Here is a 21,448-nt window from a genome sequence, read left to right as displayed (position 1 = left end):
TTCTGCTGCAACATTCTCTTGAAGTATCACACTCATCATTTTTTGAATCTTATTCCAGTATTTTTTTAAGGGTTTACAAGTATACCATATGTGTATGTAGCTACCTTCAGCATTGTGACACCTCCAACACTGGTTTTCTGAATTAGGATATATCTTGTGGAGTCTCTCAGGTGTGTAATACCATCGAGATAGTAACTTGAAATTCATTTCCTGTGTTTTGGATGCTATTGTTGATTTATGGGTCGAGTTATAAATAGCTGTCCAGTTTTCATTGGTGAGAGATACTTGCAATTCTTTTTCCCAAACCTCTCTGTATCTGATTGTCTGGGGAACTGCGTTATCCTGTAGATATCTATAAATTACAGACATAGGTTTTTTAAGTGCAATTGGAGATGTAAGTGTCTTTTCCCACCACGTAAGTGGGCTATTCCCTCCTATTAAATTACTTTTGCTTATAAAGTGGTGTAGTTGGTTGTAGCACCAAGAGTCTCTAGGGTGGAATCCCCACCTTCTTTGTATCTTAGCCAAGGATATCACTTTATTATTCTTTACAAAGTCCGCTATCAAAGTAGATCTGTTATTGTATACTTCCCAATGCCGAAATGCTTGTTTATCCATGCTTGGAGGGAAGTTTAAATTTTGATTTAATGGTTGGAGGATGTATGGAGACTCTGATAACCCATGTAACTTACTCGACAAAAACCATATTTTCAAGGTAGCTCCAATTGTTGGGTGTTTTTTTAAGTTCGCTAAAATATTCTCTTCTTTGGCCCAAATCAAGTTTATTAGTGGGATAGATGATTCAGCTTGTTCTACTTCTGCCCAAATTTTTTCTGAAGTTTCCTTATTCCATTGCAAAATTCTAGCTAGATGGATCGCTTTATAATATCCTTGTACATCAGGCACTGATAGGCCCCCTTTCTGTTTATGCATTGTTAACAGATGATAACTCAATCTAGCTTTTTTTTCACCCCATATAAAATTGGACAGTATTGCTTTTATCTTTGTAAAAAATACTTTTGGGAAAAATATTGGTATATTCTGCAGAAAAAATAAAATCTTTGGAATTGCTATCATTTTTATTGCCTGGATTTTCCCCATCCATGACAAACCCAATTTTTTCCATTTACCCAGTAGCAAAGGGATTGAGTCAAGTAGCGGGGCCACATTATCCTTGTATAGGGCTGAAAGGTCTTTAGATATTTTAATCCCCAGATATGTTATAGTTCTTTTTGCCCACTGAAAAGGGAAGGACTCGGCTAGGTGTTTTACTGTTTTTTGGGGTAAATTGATATTCATCGCCTCAGACTTGTGGAAATTAATCTTAAAATTGGATATATCACTAAACCTACTAAAGAGGTTCATTAAGTTCGGTAGTGATGTTATTGGCCTTGTAATAAATAGGAGCAGGTCGTCTGCAAAGGCGGCTGCTTTGTGTTCTCTTTTATTAATAACTAGGCCTGAAATGTCTGGGTTGTGTCTTATGGTATTTAGTAGTGTCTCCATAACCAATACGAAAAGGATCGGGGACAGGGGGCAACCTTGTCTTGTGCCGTTGTTTATCATAATTTGTGGTGATAAGATTCCATTAACTCTTACTTTTGCTGAGGGAGAACTATATAATGCCATAATCCTGTTAATTGTTATTTCCCCTATACCGAATCCCTCTAACGTTCGCTTTAAAAAGTGCCAGGACACCCTATCGAAGGCCTTCTCCGCGTCTGTTGTTAATATCATAGTAGGTATGCCTTTGTTCTCAACATAATGGATTAAGGAGATGACCCTGGTAGTGTTGTCCTTTCCCTCCCTATTAGGGACAAAACCTGTTTGTTCCGGATTAATGATATGTGGGGTGAATTTTCTTAGTCTATTGGCAATTAACTTAGCGTATATTTTATTATCTACATTAATAAGTGAAATTGGCCTGTAATTACTGCATAGCTGGGGGTCTTTATTAGGTTTTGGTATGATCGTTATATGGGCTTCTTGGGCATGAATTGGAATTTTGCATGAATAACCTATAGAGTTGAAATATTGGAGAAGAGGGGTTACAATGCTATCTTTAAAAGTCTTGTAATAAGCTGCTCCAAACCCGTCTGGACCTGGGCTCTTTTTTGCTGGGAGTTCTTGTATTATTTTAGTTAATTCCTCCCTTGTGAAGGGTGAGTCTAGCCATTCTGTCTCTTGTTGCGTCAAAGATTGCAATTTGGCTTCTTCTAGGAACTGCTTAATTTTCTCCTCTTCTTTAGTGTTAGGCTTATCTGTCCTTAAATTGTATAGCTCTTGATAGAAATCTTTAAAACATCCAGCTATTTTTGGGGAGGTGAATTGCATTACATTACTCTTGTCTTTAATAGCTTGTATATGTGTAAGGGGTAATAATTCTTTCAATTTGTTAGCAAACTGTTTACTGCATTTATTTCCTAGTTCATATGATTTCTGTTTGCATTTTAATTAGGACTTATATGAATATTCATCTAATAGCGCTTTAAGTTGCAATCTCTTCCCTACTAATATGTCCCAGGTACTAGTTGCTAACGATTCCTTATGAGTATTCTCTAATTTCTGTATTTCTATAGTTAACTTTCTAACCTTTTCTTCTCTTTTTTTTTTTAGAACTGAACCCATGGAGATAAGGAGACCCCTAATAACGCATTTGTGGGTTTCCCATAAAATCCCCGGGTCAGTTCCAGGTAAGTTGTTTTCTGAAATAGTTTGTCGTATAGCTTGTTCGATTTGTGTTCTGTTGGCTTCAGTATGGAGTAAAATATCATTAAGTTTCCAGTTATAAACTGGTTTAGTGGAATTGGGTATACATATTTCTACCACAACTGGGGCATGGTCAGAGAGTGTTGTTAATCCAATATCAGTTTTCTTTACTAAATGTAACCAGTTTTGATTTATAAATAGGTAGTCTATTCTATTATAACAGTTAAATTGTTTTGAGTAGTGTGTATAGTCTTTTGTGTTAGGATGATGACATCTCCATATGTCCATAAGATTCAAGTGTGATAACGCTGTTTTTACCCTTTTTAACTGTTTATAAGCTAAACTTGTTTTCCCCTTTAGATGAGTCCACCAAAGGGTTTAGCACCATATTCAAATCCCCACCAACAAGGATGATACCCCTGGCGAATGCTTCCAATTGTTTTAGAAAATGAGCAATAAAATGTGGCTGCCCTTTATTAGGGGCATATATGTTGGCTATCGTAATCAATGAATTTCCCAATTTGCCTTTAACAATTATGTATCTCCCTTCTGAATCCTTAATGGCATCTATATATGTAAAGGGTACATTTTTATGGATAAGGATCATGACCCCCAAGGTTTTTTTATTATTGTTATTACTAGTATATATATATTTATACGTTGTAGTCGGTATATTAGGGATTTTGGTTTCTTTAAAATGTGTCTCTTGAAGGAGAACAATTTTAGCACCTTTTCGTTTGCATTCACCAAGGATCTGCGCCCTTTTCTTTGGTTCATTTAATCCATTAACATTCAGCGAGTAAATAATACAGTTGTCTAACACCATATTTGAAGTTGGACATATTGCTTTTTTTTTTTTCCTCTTATTACAAGCACCAATATGCTTATGCAAAAATCTTCTTCTGCGGGACAGAATTTTCTCAAGTTTCTGAGTAGGTAGGATAGAAGGGGGTAGTAAGAGGGAAAGGGAGAAAAGGATCATATGATAGTTAAGAGAGGTAAAAGCCAAACCAATAAGTCCTCAGAGCTAATCTTGAGGTTATCGGGGAAAGAATTTGGCTCACAATTAAGTAAGTACAGGCAGTGATCACCTGCAACGAAGGTATGGTCTACCTCCTTTAGAACTGGTTGGGTGTAATAAGATGTTACCATCCCAAAAAATACAGAATTAAGGTGTATATCTTTATAACTTTATAACGTATAACATGGGGTATATTAATAACAGACCTTCAATAACCTTAGATCTTGTTAGCAACTTTTAAGCATTTCAACAACATTAAAGTATTATAAGACACTTCTCACCAGATGCCTACTAAAGGCATATATAAGTATTAGATTCAATGCACCATGAGTCCTGTCAGTCATTCATATTTCTTGCCGATAAGCTATGCTCACGTGTTCCTCTGAATCTCGGAGTATGTGGGGACCTGCCTGGAGTCCCTGTTCTAGTCCATTCCCCTTGTAGTGTAAAGTCCATCTCCTGTGCGGCCACTGTCTCTTCATCCCATCCTGGTAAAGAAATGTCATCCATGTGCAGCCTCTTGAGGAAGTCCTTTGTCTCAGTCGGTGAGCGTAGGGTATGCTGAGATCCTTCATATCTTGCTATTAGGCTGAAGGGATATCCCCACTTGTACATAATCCCTTTCTCCCTCAGCCGGGCCGTAAGAGGCTTTAGTTGTTTTCTTTTAATCAAGGTTAACCGTGAAATGTCCTGGAAAAGATGTATATTGCAATCCTCATATGTTAGGTTGTTCACATCCTTTGCCTTTAACAGGATTTCCTCTTTTGTCTTAAAATCGTGAATGCAGCACAATATGTCCCTTGGAGCATTTAAGGGGGCTCCTTTCGGCTTCGGGACCCTGTGTTCCCTATCAATCACAATTTCTGAGCTAGGGTCTTTGTTGAGTAAGCCATTGAATATTTGTAAAAGTACAGCATGTATATCTTCAGCTTTTACTATTTCTGGCACTCCTCTGACCCTTATATTATTTCGGCGACCCCTATTTTCTAGGTCGTCAATGTGTCTCTGCATTTCTTCTATGCAGTGCTTCTGCGATTTGATCTTTATATTTAGTGCCTTCTGGTTCTGTATAAGTGTGCTTTGGTTTGTTTCCACTTTGTCTGTTCTCTCTGCTAAGGAGAGCATGTCCCTCTTTATATCTTGCAGCTCTTCTTTTATGGAGGAGGTGACTTCCCTCAACATCTCCTTTATATCGGATTTGGAAGGGAGTTTACTTAGGTAAGTATGAAAATCTGCGTTTTCTTCTCCTTCACTATCTATATCCGACGTGTCTGGGTGCTGCGAGTCTCCCTCGTCTCCCTGCTGCGCTGCTCTCGGCGCCATTTTGTTTTGCGCACGGTCTTTCTTTTTAGTTAAAAATAAGGGCGCTATGTCAGTTTGGGGTAGCGTTTTTCGTCTAGCTGGGGTGCCCTCCTTGTCAGCTTTCGTTCGGTATGTTTTCCCCATGTTTAATGCTCAATTGCTCACCCTTCCAGATCGTATTGAGGCAGAGCTCAGAATCACACAGCCATCCACGAAGTCAGGCAAGCCACGCCCCTACTTTGAGGTGTAATTACTCATATTATCTTTAGATCGTTCCTGACACTTGTATTGTGGAGTTAAAAGTCCCTTGTGGTTCCTGTTTTCATATTCCTAATTTTGTGGACACCCCAATACTTGTAGTCGGATATAACCTTATCGAGCCTTATCTTAGTTAATTTGTTATTGTTTATCTGGAAAGCCATTATCCAGAAAGTTCTGAATTACAGAAAGGGCATCTCCCATAGACTCCATTTTAATCAAATAATCTTAAATTTAAAAAACAATTTCCTTTAATAATAAAACAAATGCTTGTATTTGATCTAAAGTAAGATATAATTAGTCCTTATTGGAAGCAAAACCAGCTTATTGGGTTTATTTAATGTTTACATAATTTTGTAGTAGACTTAGGGGGTTATTTATCAAGATCCGAATTTATCTCAATATCGGCTGCTACAAACTCTGATCTAACCCGCTCGGGTTTTTAACGCTTATTTATTATTACATTTTCCTGAAAAATTACCTTTGGCGGGAAAAACTCAGATTTTCACGTTTTTTTCGTGAATTTTCCCCGAAAACTCTGCAAACATCATAAAATTGCTCGAAACCCTCGACACAACCAAAAATCAATGGGACAGTTTCCATTGACTTTTATGCAACCTCGACAGGTTTGAGATGCCATGTTTTTATATTCTGGCTTTTTAGCCCTCGGGGTTTAATAAATTCCGAAAAATTCGTGATTTTTTTAAAAGCCTATTATAACACAAAAAATCGTGAATTTTTGGGATTTCGGGGAATTTCAGGGAATTTCGGATATTCGGGGCTTAGTAAATACCCCCTAAATGTATGAAGATCCAAATTAAGGAAAGACTCATTATCTAGAAAGCCCCAGGTCCTGAGCATTCTGGATAATAGGTCCCATACCTGTATAAACATAACTTTGAGAGACAGGGTTAAGTTTTTAAAAATTAAAAGCATTATATAAACAAACTATTATATATTATTTCTATCAGATAGATTTTTTTTAAGAACACCATAAAATACAGGTATGGGTTCCTTAATCCAAAAACACATTATGCAGAAAACACAGAATTAACAAAAGGGCATCTCTAATAGACTATATTTTTATCAGATGATTTCCTTTTTCTCTAATAAGATGGTAACTTGTACTTGATTCCAGCTAAGATATAATTAATTTTTATTGGAGGCAAAAGAACCCATTAAGTTTAATTAATGTCATAATGATTTTTTAGTAGAGTTAACATATGGTGATCCAAATCATGAAAAGACCCCTTATGCAAGAAACCACGAGTCTCAAGCATTCTAACTAACAGGTCCCATATGCCTGTATAAGCTACATACATTTTACATTAAACAAATATAATAAAAACAATTGTAATAAGTAAATATCTGTGTATTTAAAGTTTACTTTTCTAGCAAACTGGGAAAACACTTCTTTCACCATGTCTGTATTTTGGCTGTAAAAATACATTTAAAAGGGACATTATTGTATTAACTGTACAGCTACCATTTTTAAAGCTAATAGCAAAGTACACAATAAGTATATCCACATTAGGAAACATTTACAAAATGTAATTAATAATGATTGTTTTTCATAATTAATACTGGGCACAACTATAGTTTACACATTAAAATTCATTACCTGGGGAAAATCTGTAGGTGCCATGAAAGTAAACTCATTTCTTTCAGAAGCAGTAGGGAAACAAGCTTGATAACATTGCCCCTGTGATTCGGGAGAAACCATCCTCACTTCCATGTATTTCAAAGTCCCATCTGTGTTCAGGTAAAGTGTTGGTTTATATTGGTCTGTGTAATGCTTGGCCTGGTATTTGCGTGAAAAGCAAAATCCACTGCTACTTCCATAACTATCCTTTTTTAAGCATTTCACAAGAAAAATGAGGAAAGTAATAAGAGAAACTAAACTTATGGCCACCAGTGAAATTATTAAATATAGGGTCAAATTTGGGGATGTTTGAGAATTTGGGATCAAGTCCTGAGATTGTGGTAAGTCTTGTGCAATGGTGTCAACAGCATTTATAATCATTGTAACAGTCGATGATAATGTTGGTTCCCCATGGTCACTGATTGAAATGACAAGATGTTGCTCAGTATTATCCATTTCAAGGAAACTTCGAATTATCCTTATTTCTCCTGTATATTGAGAGATCTCAAATAAAGTTTGAGTTACAGGCTCAATAATCCTGTAGCTAAGCCAAGCATTGTGTCCAGAGTCCAAATCCATTGCAGATATTTTGCTAACCAAATAACCAGCAGATGCAGACTGGGGAATCTTCTCTTGGGCTATAAATCCCTTTGAATCCCCTGGATACAGCACAGTGGGAGCATTATCATTTGTATCCAAAATAAATATGTAGACTGACACATTTGAAAATAATTTTGGAGATCCAGAATCTCCCACTCTTACAGTGACAGTAAGAACTTGAAAATGTTCATAGTCAAAGGAACCCTGGGCATAAATGTCACCAATTTTTGGATTGATGTACACAAATGAAGATACAGAAGAGCCATCAATTTGACTTTCAAATATTGAATAAGTCAGATCAGAATTTGATCCTTCATCGGGATCAGTGGCAGAAACAGTACATAATAAAGCACCGGGTTCTTTGTTTTCTTTTATATGGGCAGTGTAAACAGCCTGAGAAAAAATGGGAGGATTATCATTGAAATCTGAAATATTAAGAACTATCACAGTCTGATTGCTTAATGCAGGAGAACCTAAATCAGAAGCTGTAACTTGAATAGTATATTGTGCAGTCTTCTCTCTGTCCAAATATTCACTAGTCACCAATGAATATCTGTTTTTGAAGGGTTGAATTTTAAAAGGCAAATTTGATGATACGTCCAACTGTACTTCTCCATTTTTTCCTGAGTCTTTATCTCTCACAGTGATAAATCCAACCACAGTTCCTATGGGAGCATCTTCAGGCACTTCATTAGTATTTGAGGTGAAAATAATTTCTGGGCTATTATCGTTTATATCCTCCACTTCAATCTGGACGAGGCAGCGTCCCTCTTGTTGTGGTGTGCCTTTATCTATTGCTTTGACAAATAACTCATAAAAATGTGACTCTTCAAAATCCACTAATCCTTTGAGACATATTTCACCTGTGTTTGAATTTAAATCAAATATTTCTTTTGCTGCAGGTAACGTGTGATGATCAAAAAAGTAACCTATTTCAGCATTATCTCCTTCATCTGGATCTGTGGCGTTAAGCTTCACAACCACTGTCCTTATTGGGAGATTTTCTACTAAAGTGATTTTATAATTTGGCTGGTCAAACACTGGGGCATTGTCATTAACATCTAGGACTATGATGGTTATCTGGGTGGAACCAGATCTTGGTTGTTCTCCTCCATCAAATGCAGTCAGCAATAAATCATGTTGCCCTTTTTCCTCTCTATCTAACTTTTTTTCAAGCACTAATTCTGCAATGAGTGAGCCATCCTTCCGATTCTTTAAAGACAATGAAAAGAATGGGTTTGGGCTGATCTTGTACTGGCTAATACCATTGATTCCTACATCAGAATCCTCAGCAGTATCTAGAGGAAATCGAACACCTGGATTTGCAAACATCTCAATAATTTTTATTATTTGATCAGCTGATGAGAAAGTGGGAGCATTATCATTAATATCCAATATTTCTATTTCTACACTGAACAGTTCAAAAGGCTTTTCAATGCCAAGCTCCAAAGGCAATAAACATGTTAAACTGGAACCACAAAGGCTTTCTCTATCAATCCTATTTCTAACAGCAAAAGCTCCAGTTTTCTGGTCAACAATAAAATATCTGTCATTATCACCAGATCTTAAACTCAGTTTCCGTTTTTCAATATCTGCCAGGTTTAACTCCAAATCCTGAGCCACATTCCCTGCCAATGTTCCTGGCTCTGACTCCTCTGCAATAGAATATCGAAGCTGCCCAGAGGCCCAGCCCCAGCTATACAGGAAAAAGAAATATACTACTTGCCATTTCCAATCCTTTCCTGGGCTTTGGAGGTCCATATCTTAGATCCCTTTATTTAAATAAAATAGAATATAGATCCTTTTAAAAATCCATGAGTCTTCTGTGTTGATGTTGATCCTTTGACAAGAAAATAATCCTTTAAAATATCCCTGGGTTTTTCATATAAACAGCAGCTGTTCTTTGTTAGTCAGTGAAATGATGGGAGGGTGCTTTTAGTGAGTCAGAGGGAGGAGTGTGAAGGTATAACATGGCGAACAGCTGAAAACATGCTTTAAATAGTTGACAAGATTGCCCTCTTCTGGCCAAAAGTATTAATTTCACCAAATTCTTCGGATTAAAGAATGTGTTCATTTGTTATATTATTAGACATTACAATTTAATTGCTAATTGATTGCTAATAAATAATTGCCTGTTTTGAACAAAAGCAAAATTAAAGTATTTGTTCCAGATAATGAAGTCCTAAACATTTGTATTAATTTGATTGTAACTCTTCAAATGTATTAATGATATTTAATATATATATATATATATATATATGTACTAATATTTAAAAAATGTTAGAAATAAATAAACTTATATGATCTACTCATGGGTAGGACTTGATTAAGGACCTAATGGCGCTGCAAAATCTTTGCATGTACATCATACAGTATAGCAGGACATTCCAGTCCAGGAATTCGCACAGACAGAACAGAAGAGAAAATTAAGTTACACTCAATAGAAACAGGATCTGTCCAATTTGTATCTCAAATAATGCAATGATCCACCTGTTGCAGAACCCCCCTGCCTTAACTGCCATATTGACTACTACATAAAAGGTCCAGGGACCCAAATTGTCTACCACAATTAAGGGGCAGATTTATCAAGGGTCGAAGTGAATTCAAGGGAATTTTCAAAGTAAAAAAAATTTAAATTCAAAGTAATTTTTTGCATACTTAGACCATCGAATAGGATACTATGACTTCAAATTTACTTCAGCTTCAATTCGAAGTAAAAATCGTTCGAATATTCGACCATTCGATAATCAAAGTACTGTCGTTTTAAATCGATTTAATCGTTTGATCGAACGATTTTACTTCGACCGTTCGATGGCCAAATTCGGTGAAAAATACTTTGACTTCGATATTCGAATTTGAAGTATTTTAATTCGATGGTCCAATTTCGAAGTATTTTACACTTCGAAATTCGACCCTTGATAAATCTGCCCCAAAATGTTATAGTAAATCCCGACACATGGCACAGTGTCTACCAGCATGAAATAGTTCAAGGACCCACAGCTTCTTAATTTTTACATTAAAACATGGATCCAAAAAATGATATGGTATAGTGACGTACATTACTAAATAGCACAGTAAAAAACATGAAACCCCGATTATTATATATCCTTATATATCCTTCCTTGCCTCAATATTGCTGCCATATACATTACTTCAACTCACATCCCTTCTCCTTCCTACTGTATTTAATATGTTTTCCCCATTCAAGTGGTATGGAAGATCCATGAGATCTAGAGGCCCAGCTTCATACACCACTGCTGTGAACATATGAATCATCAAGGAAATTGTCTTGTTGTGCTGGTACTTATTTTGAAATGACCATTATGCTTACATAGATCTAATGTACACTAAAAAGCAAACTGATGCCCCAACTTAATCCAGGTCATAAGCGTTGGCTTTGTATTAAGGAAGGCTTATTTTAAATCAAAATTGCCCCTCCAGACATGAAAGCATATACTTAAATCTGCCTTAAACTAGGACAATCCATTTTAAAGTAATCATAATCATAATCGAATTTCGAAGTTTTTTGTACTTCGAAATTCGACCCTTGATAAATCTGCCCCTCTATGTACAATTTAATTTTAATCTTCGCAATAGAGGTTTGTTTGAATAACAGTTAAAGTCTTTAAGGGAAGGCATATTTATTATTATTATCTTGAACATATCTATAATACAATATATAAGTGTAGAACATGCTACACAGTACTATATTGAGAGAATGTTTAATCATTCCCATCATTCTGTGCCACATTTATGGTCTTATTTCCCCACCAAATCCATAAGCATTTTTTAGAGAAGAGATTTAATCCAAGAGCATGTTTTGGGAAATTCAAAACTGAATTGCAAAGAGGTAAATTAATAAAACAAAACAATTCTACAATAACTTATTTGTGAACATCATTGGCAAGTGTATCTGCACCCTGTGGTTTGTCCCTTTTTGCCTTGGTCTTGTGACTTGGTGGTATGTATATATTTGTGCTAATACTGTTGTGCATAATATATCAGTTCGTCTGATGCATATTTGTTTGCTATACACTATATAAAAGAGAATTTTTAAAATACCACCTTTGTTAACTAAGTATTATTTTCTTTATTGAGTGTGCATCCCCTCTCTATTCTTATATAAATTATTAAAATAGAAAGCTAATAGATAGTTTGAGAATTAATGTAATCTTGGCAAAATAAGTGAAAGTGACATGGTGAACACAGGGGATCTAAAGATTTAAAAAAGGTAGTAACTAGTTTATGAATAGGAATTTAAGCTCTTAATGTTTTTACTAGAACATCTACAATTTGAAACTTATAAAGTATTATTCCCAATCAAACCACAAATGTTGATCATACCATTTACAAACTGGATGCTCACTATCTATCTATCTATCTATCTATCTATCTATCTATCTATCTATCTATCTATCTATCTATCTATCTATCTATCTATCATCTATCTATCATCTACATCTACTGTATCTATCATCTATCTATATATTTATTTATACAGCTCTCATCTATCTATCTATCATTCTCTCTTTCTATATCTGTATATGTATCTCCATTTATCTCTGTATCTATCTATCTATCTATCTATCTATCTATCTATCTATCTATCTATCTATCTATCTATCTATCTATTTATCTATATGCTAAATTAAACCCCATAAAATCAATTGACTGCATATAAGACTATAAAAGAATAACACCACTATGTATATACATGTTTTTTTAAAAGACCAGGAGAACTCAACATTACCCTTAAAAAACAAAAAACAAGGTTTTATAGCTACAGCAAAAAATTTGTTTAGACCAAGACATTTTTGTATGCCAATAGTACAACTTCCCAACTAAAACTACTTTTTTAATAATTATTGCTATATAACATTTATTGGAAATAAACTTGATTCACGTAAATAAATTTTACCTGAGGAAAATTCAAAGTTTTCACAAAAGCAGAATCCTTGTTTTCAGAAGCAGTAGGGAAACAAGCTTGATAACATTGGCCTTGTGATTCTGGGGGAACCATCCTCACTTCCATGTATTTCAGAGTCCCATCTGTGTTCAGGTAAAGTGTTGGTTTATATTGGTCTGTGTAATGCTTGGCCTGGTATTTGCTTGAAAAGCAAAATCCACAGCTACTTCCATAACTATCCTTTTTTAAACATTTCACAAGCAAAGTGAGGAAAGTAATAAGAGAAACTAAACTTATGGCCACCAGTGAAATTATTAAATATAAGGTCAAATTTGGGGATGTTTGAGAATTTGGGATCAAGTCCTGAGATTGTGGTAACTCTTGTGCAATGGTGTCAACAGCATTTATAATCATTGTAACAGTCGATGATAATGTTGGTTCCCCATGGTCACTGATTGAAATGACAAGATGTTGCTCAGTATTATCCATTTCAAGGAAACTTCGAATTATCCTTATTTCTCCTGTATATTGAGAGATCTCAAATAAAGTTTGAGTTACAGGCTCAATAATCCTGTAGCTAAGCCAAGCATTGTGTCCAGAGTCCAAATCCATTGCAGATATTTTGCTAACCAAATAACCAGCAGAGGCAGACTGGGGAATCTTCTCTTGGGCTATAAATCCCTTTGAATCTCCTGGATATAGCACAGTGGGAGCGTTATCATTTGTATCCAAAATAAATATGTACACTGACACATTTGAAAATAATTTTGGAGTTCCAGAATCTCCCACTCTTACAGTGACAGTAAGAACTTGAAAATGTTCATAGTCAAAAGAACGCTGGGCATAAATGTCACCATTATTTGAATTAATATACACAAATGAAGATACAGAAGAGCCATCAATTTGCTTTTCACTTATTGAATAAGTCAGATCAGAATTTGATCCTTCATCTGGATCAGTGGCAGAAACAGTACATAATAAAGCACCGGGTTCTTTATTTTCTTTTATATGGGCAGTGTAAACAGCCTGAGAAAAAATGGGAGGATTATCATTGACATCTGAAATATTAAGAAATATCACAGTCTGATTGCTTAAAGCAGGAGAACCTAAATCAGAAGCTGTAACTTGAATAGTATATTGTGCAGTCTTCTCTCTGTCCAAATATTCACTAGTCACCAATGAATATCTGTTTTTGAAAGGTTGAATATCAAAAGGCAAATTTGATGATATTGCCAAACGAACTTCTCCATTCTTCCCTGAGTCTTTATCTCTCACAGTGATAAACCCGACCACAGTTCCTTTGGGAGCATTTTCAGGCACTTCATTGGTATTTGAGGTAAAAATAATTTCTGGACTATTATCGTTTATATCCTCCACTTCAATCTGGACAAGACACCGTCCCTCTAGTTGTGGTGTGCCTTTATCTATTGCTTTTACATATAACTCATAAAAATGTGAGTCTTCAAAGTCCACAAATTTTTTAATATATACTTCCCCTGTGTTTGAATCCAAATCAAATACTTGTTTTGCTGCAGTCGATGTGTGATGATCAAAGAAGTAAGTCATTTCAGCATTTACTCCTTCATCTAGATCTGTGGCATTAAGCTTCGCAACCACTGTCCTTAATGGGAGGTTTTCAGCTAAAATGATTTTATAACTTGGCTGGTCAAACACTGGGGCATTGTCATTAACATCTAAGACAATGATGGTTATCTGGGTAGAACCAGATCTTGGTTGTTCTCCCCCATCAAATGCAGTCAGCCATAATTCATGTTGCCCCTTTTCCTCTCTATCTAATTTTTTTTCAAGTACTAATTCTGCAATGAGTGTCCCATCTTTTCGATTCTTTACAGACAACGAAAAGAATGAGTTTGGGGTAATCTTGTACTGGCTAATATCATTAATTCCTACATCTAAATCCTCAGCAGTATTAAGAGGGACTCGAACACCTGGATTTGCAAATATCTCTGTCATTTTTATAATTTGTTTAGCTGATGAAAAAGAAGGAGAGTTATCATTAATATCTAATATTTCAATATCTACACTGAACAGTTCAAAAGGCTTTTCAATGCCAAGCTCCAAAGGCAATAAACATGTTAAGCTGGAACCACACAGGCTTTCTCTATCAATCCTATCTCTAACAATCAAAGCTCCAGTTTTTTGGTCAACAATAAAATATCTGTCATTAGCACCAGATCTTAAACTCAGTCGATGTTTCTCAATATCTGCCAGGTTTAACCCCAAATCCTGAGCCACATTCCCTACCAATGTTCCTGGCTCTGACTCCTCTTCAATAGAATATCGAAGCTGCCCAGAGACCCAGCCCCAGCTATACAGGAAAAATAAATATACTACTTGCCATTTCCAATCCTTTCCTGGGCTTTGGAGGTCCATATCTTAAATCCCTTTAAATAAAATAAAATAGAATATAGATCCTTTTAGAAATCCATGAATCTTCTGTTTTGATGTTGATGCTTTGACAAGAAAATAATCCTTTAAAATATCCCTGGGATTTTCATAGCAACAGCAGCCTTTCTTTGTTAGTAACATGGGAGGGTGTTTTTTTGTCAGTGGGAGGAGTATAGAAGTATAACATGGTGAATAGCTGAAAAATGGTCTAGCTTAAAAAATAGTTGACAGGATTGCCCTCTCCTGGCCAAAAGTGTTCATTTCAGCACAAATATTTCAGGCAAAACAAATTTGAGTTTATTTGAAATATTAATACAGACAAAAGTATAGATACAGTAGTTCTAATGTAAATAACAGCTCCCACAACAAAATACTTGTGTGCCTTGTTTTTCTTCTAAATAATGTAACACTCAAATGATTATTGTATTTCAGTCTTAAAAAAAGTACTTAAAAAAATGTTGAAATGCATACATATACTTTTAATCATGTGCTTGTGGACAGGACTAGATTAAGGGCTAAAAGAGAGTAAAGGTGTCAAATTTCAGTGGGTCTATTGATGGATAGAATACTGTATAACAGAATATACCAGGAATTTGCAAAGATCTCACCCCCCCTTTAAGAGACAACAGTGAATTTAGCAGTTACATAAAACTTGTTTTATATAGGATCAGTCTAGTCTGCTTATTAAAATGATACAGTGTCTGCCAGCTGTTGTAGATTCCTTCTACATTAAGGCATAAAGGTGACTACTAATATGAAATGGTCCTGCAATCAAAAGTATCTTAAATGGTATCAAAGCATACAGTGATCCACAGAATTACATGGTGCAATCACTACCAGTATGAAATAGCACAGCGAACAGCAGCACTTAAAGAGGACCCATCTAAAATTAGACATGAACCCCAAATTTTTTTTAAAACATATTTATAGACCTTAACTGTCAACCAGATATGTCACCCCCTGCCTCTATGCTGCTATTATAGCAACCACTTCACATATTACACTTTCCCTTCCTCTCCTGTTCACAGTCTCACAATCCTGCACTGTTGCATATACACATCCTAAGGATGATGCAAACCTTATGCTGATAATGTTCACAAAATGGTACCTGCCTGTCTGTATGCTGCAGGGTCGGACTGGAGCAATGTGGGCCCACCGAGAAGGTGGGCCCTCCAGGCAGTCACCGGGGGCCCCTTCCCAACTAACATCAGCGCATGCCTGTGCGAATGACGGTGTAGTGTGCGCCTGCAGGTGTATTGCGTACCTGCGCGAATGCCGATGTGCGTTGCTGTGCGAAACCCAGTGCTGTCATAATGCCGCATGCCTGTGCTGAGGTACAGCGGCACAAGTTTTTTAACGGGGCACCTGAACGGGGGACAGGTCTGGGCGGGGGGCCCACCGGGTTTTTTCCCAGTGTCCCGCCAGCTCAGTCCGACACTGGTATGCTGTAATTGTGGATTCTGAAAGAATGAAGTAAACACATTTTGACTAATTTGTTAAGTGTGTGCTAATACCAAAGTGGTAATTCCTTCCTCTATCCCATAAGCGGGCCCCTCTCGAAGATAAAGTCTAGTGTGCCTACCAGAAATTGCTGGGAGTTGGACCCCTTTCCTGGCTTCTGGAACCAGTGTATAGTAACCCAAGGAAGGTTGAGGCAGACCCTAACCCATTCACCTGCTACACAAGCAATATAGTCGATTTTTATCAGAAGCCAGTTAATCCATGAGCATGCTTTTGGGCAATATCAATTTAATTTGCAAAAAGGTAAATACATTTAAAAAATTATACAGGAAAAATATTAAAGTAATAATACTTGGTATTCAAAAACAATGTCATTTCAAATAGAATACTATTTATGGATTACTGCAAACTTGGTCACATTACTGGAAGTTACTATGAATAGTGAGCAGAACACTCTCAGGGGACCTCATAATGTGATTTATATTTATAAAGAATAAAGGAACTGAATGGTGCAGTAAATGTGCTGCATAAATTGCAGCCCTTACTATAAACAACTTGCATTTTATAAAATATTGTACTACATAATTCCCAAGGTATTAAAGCAGAACAATATTTAAAAATCTGGTTCACAAATAACCCTTGAAAAAAAGTCTAGACTTGACCCAAATGCTTATGATAACCAGAAATGTTAATGATACCAACTACAAACTCTTTGGATGTTCACTAAGTGCTGAGGCCGTGATCGGAACCACTGTTCAGTAAGTGTAAGGCTTACCGGAGTCTGGAACCAATTTGCTGAAGGACGACCACTTTTACAATACCCCACCGTATGTCCACAAACTGAACAGAGGAACGACTGCTAGGGGAAGGTATGAGAGCCGCTAACCAATGAATGGTAGTTGTCAAACTCGACTCTCTGTAGTGAAGAATCAGGAAGTCAGATTGGCCGAGGTCAGGATGGGCAGGAAAACCACCAGAAACAATAGGTCAAACCAGGAAGGCAAGCGTTCCCAGAGTGGGACAATCAGAGAGAATCCAAGAAGCATAGTAACAATTCTGGGAAGTTTAAGGAGCATAGTCGGTAAGCTAATCCGAAGTCAGTATTCAGAGGACAAAAGTTCAAAGATTAGTACAGTTTGGGAAAACACCAAGACACTGTCTAAGCAAAGTCCTGACCTTGAGAACACTACAATTATCTTCCCCTACACCAGCAGTGCTGCATCACGATTCTCAAGTCATGACGTAATGGACGTCCCAAAACAAAGGGATGTCCACGCTCATGCGCCACGTCAGAACCACGGCAAACCTGATGCTGCACTGCGTCAGAACCACAGTGAGCCTGACGTGCTGCATCAGAACCACTCTGAGCCTTACCTGCTGCATCAAAACCACAGTGAGCCTGATGCCTGCACTGACGTGCTATCATCATCATTTATTTATATAGCGCTGTCAAGATACGCAGTGCTTTGTGCTATATCAGAACCATGGGACTCCTGACAGGAAGGTAGAAATTGGAAATAACATTTTTTTCAAGGAAATAGATGTTTTCCAAGGCAAGTTTGATATAATTATTTAGTTAAACAAAAAATATATATTCTATCTGCTAAAATAAATTTGTTTAAACCACATTTCTAATGAAAGCAACTTTATGTAATAATTATATACCCATTAATTATTGGACACAGAAACATTATTAATAATATAAAGATTTTCAAACCTAATTACACTCATATTATTATTGATCACGTAAAAAAAATTTACCTGGGGAAAATTCATTGTTTTCATGACAGTAGAATCATTGTTTTCAGAAGCAGTAGGGAAACAAGCTTGATAACATTGCCCCTGTGAGTCTGGGGGAACCATCCTCACTTCCATGTATTTCAGAGTCCCGTCTGTATTTAAATAAAGTGTTGGTTTATACTGGTCTGTGTAATGCTCGGTCTGATATTTGCTTGAGAAACAAAATCCAAAGCTACTTCCATAGCTGTCCCTTTTTAAGCATTTCACTAGCAAGATGAGGAAAGTAATAAAAAAGACTAAACTTATGGCCACCAGTGAAATGATTAAATACAAAGTTACATTTGGGGATTTTTGAGAATTTTGGATCAAGTCCTGAGATTGTGGTAAATCTTGTGCAATGGTATCAATAGAATTTATAATCACTGTAACAGTCGATGATAATGCTGGTTCTCCGTGGTCACTGACTGAAATGACAAGATGTTGCTCAGCATTATCCATTTCAAGGACACTTCGAATTATCCTTATTTCTCCTGTAAATTGAGAGATCTCAAATAAAGTTTGAGTTACAGGCTCAATGATCCTGTAGCTAAGCCAAGCATTGTGTCCAGAGTCCAAATCCATTGCAGATATTTTGCTAACCAAATAACCAGCAGAGGCAGACTGGGGAATCTTCTCTTGGGCTATAAATCCCTTTGATTCTCCTGGATATAGCACAGTGGGAGCATTATCATTTGTATCCAAAATAAATACGTAGAGCAACACATCTGAAAATAATTTTGGTGTTCCAGAATCTCCCACTCTTACAGTTACAGTAAGAACTTGAAATTGTTCATAGTCAAAAGAACGCTGGGCAAAAATATCACCATTATTTGAATTAATATACACAAATGTAGATACAGAAGAGCCATCAATTTGCCTTTCACTTATTGAATAAGTCAGATCAGAATTTGATCCTTCATCTGGATCAATGGCAAAAACAGTATATAATAAAGCACCGGGTTCATTGTTTTCTTTTATATAGGCATTGTAAACAGATTGAGAAAACACTGGAGGATTATCATTGACATCTGAAACACTGAGTACAATTGTAGTCTGATTGCTTAAAGTCGGTGATCCTAAATCAGAAGCTGTGACTTGAATAATATAATGTGAGATCTTCTCTCTGTCCAAATATTCACTAGTCACCAATGAATATCTACTTTTGAAGGGCTTAATTTTAAATGGCAAATTTGATGATATATCCAACTGTACTTCTCCATTCCTCCCTGAGTCTTTATCTCTCACAGTGATAAATCCAACCACAGTTCCTATTGGAGCATCTTCAGGCACGTCTTTGGTCTTAGAGGTAAATATAATTTCAGGGTTATTATCATTTATGTCTTCCACTTCAATCTGGACAAGGCAGTGTCCCTCTAGCATTGGTGTCCCTCCATCTATCGCTTTGACAAATAACTCATAAGAATGTGAGACTTCATAATCCACAAAGCCCTTAATATATATTTCCCCTGTTTTTTTATTTATGTCAAATATCTCTTTCGCTGAATCTGATGTATGTTCATCAAAAGAATAACTAATTTCAGCATTAAGATCCTCATCCAGATCTGTGGCATTAAGTTTTACAATAACTGTATTTATAGGGAGATTTTCTAATATATTGATTTTATAACTGGCTTGATCAAATACAGGAGCATTGTCATTAAAATCTACCACAAAAATGGTTACCTGAGTAGAACCAGACCTTGGCTGCTCTCCCCCATCCAATGCAGTGAGCAATAGTTCATGTTTTTCTTTTTCTTCCCTATCTAATATTTTTTCGAGCACTAATTCTGCTATAAGTGCCCCATCTTTACGCTTCTTTACAGACAACGAAAAATATGGGTTTGATTTTATCTGGTACTTACTCATGCCATTGAATCCAACATCTAAATCCTGAGCAGTGACTAGTGGAAATTTAACACCTGGGTTTGCAAATATCTCAGTAATTTTAATAATCTGATCAGCTGTTGAAAATGTGGGGGAATTATCATTAATATCCAATATTTCTATTTCTACACTGAACAGCTCGAACGGATCTTCAGTGATTAGCTCTAAAGGCAGTAGACATGTTAAGCTGGAACCACATATGTATTCTCGGTCAATCCCATCTCTAACAGTCAATTCTCCGGTATTCTGGTCAACAATAAAATATCTGGTGTTTCCATCAGATCCCAAGCTCAGCCTTCGTTTCTCAATATCAGTCAGAGTCAACCCCAGATCTCGAGCCACATTTCCTACCAATGTCCCTGGCTCTGACTCCTCTGCAACTGAATAATGAAGCTGTCCATAGACGCAGCCCCAGCTATAAAAGAAATAGAAATATACTACTTGCCATTTCCAATCCTTCTCTGGGCTTTGGAAGTCCATATCTTAGATCCCTTTATGTTAATAAAGTTGATTATAAATCCATATAAAAATCCAGGAATCTACGGTTTTGATGAGAAAAAAACCCTTTCCTTTGCAAATATCCCTGGAATTGTCATACCGACTAACATCAGCAGCTATTCTTTGTTAGGCAGTGAAAAGATGGGTGGGTGCTTTTGTAAGAGGGAGGAGTGGAGAGGGATAACATTATGAACTGATCTAGTGGTTCAGCTAAAATGGACTGGATGACAAGTGTGCCCTCTTCTGGTCAATAGTGTTAACGTCAACCACAATTTCAAGCAAAATACATAGTTTTATTCATTTTTTGAATACGAAAACAAGCATGAGAACAAATGTAGGTCACTTAAACTCTTGGAAAGAAAGAACCAAGATCTGCAATATATGGATAAAATATAATTTGAATTCAAATTATATGGATTTATGTTTTCATGTCAATTAATTTTTTTGTTCATAATGTTTTATACTACTTTTATATCACACACAAACACAAAAAGTCACAAAAATCCTAAACTGTATTTTACGTTAATTTAATATAATAATAATTAATTTAGTTCACTTAACAACAAAACTAAAATATGATTGACCATGCAAGCATTCAACATATAGAATTAAACAATCAATTTACAGTATATACAGCATTGAATTCAATACAGGTATAGGATCCATTCACGGAAACCCGTTATACAGAAAGCTCCAAATTACTGGAAGGCTGTCTCCCAGAAACTCAATTTTATGCAAATAATTCAAGTTTTTAAAAATGATTTCCTTTTTCTCTGTACAAATATTAAATGTAATAATAAAACAGTAGCTTGTACTTGATCCAAACTAAGATATAGTTAATCCCCATTGGAAGAAAAAGCAGACTATTGGGTTTATTTAATATTTCAATGATTTCTTAGTAGATTTAAGTTATGGAGACCCACATAAAACCCAAGGTCCCAAGCATTCTGGATAACAAGTCCCATACCTGTGCTAGATT

At 36.1% G+C, this 21,448-nt stretch overlaps 2 protein-coding genes across 6 annotated transcripts in view; both read right to left on the bottom strand.

Annotated features, from left to right (window-relative positions):
* LOC108713301 (protocadherin gamma-C5) overlaps positions 1-21,448 on the bottom strand; it is a 159,982-nt gene that overhangs the window by 110,583 nt on the left and 27,951 nt on the right. The window contains exon 1 of one of the 5 annotated variants that reach the window (XM_041588775.1): positions 18,070-20,547. The exons of 3 other annotated variants lie outside the window; for them this stretch is intronic. In XM_041588775.1, coding sequence (XP_041444709.1) covers positions 18,070-20,451 — 2,382 coding nt within the window. In that variant the 5' untranslated portion in view covers positions 20,452-20,547. Of the gene's footprint in view, positions 1-12,450; positions 14,981-18,069; positions 20,548-21,448 lie in introns of those variants that run through there. One more of the 5 variants, XM_041588774.1, reaches the window with a different exon arrangement.
* LOC108712501 (protocadherin gamma-C5) lies at positions 6,883-9,784 on the bottom strand. The gene is given in 2 exon segments (XM_018254699.2): positions 6,883-7,041; positions 7,044-9,784. Coding segments are annotated over 2 exon segments (2,337 nt in total). The 5' UTR covers positions 9,294-9,784; the 3' UTR covers positions 6,883-6,954.

The sequence above is a fragment of the Xenopus laevis genome, chromosome 3S (genome assembly GCF_017654675.1).
Source record: "Xenopus laevis strain J_2021 chromosome 3S, Xenopus_laevis_v10.1, whole genome shotgun sequence".
Lineage (NCBI taxonomy): Eukaryota > Metazoa > Chordata > Amphibia > Anura > Pipidae > Xenopus > Xenopus laevis.
Note: the sequence above shows the minus strand (reverse complement) of the source record. Positions and strands in the feature narration are given on the sequence as shown.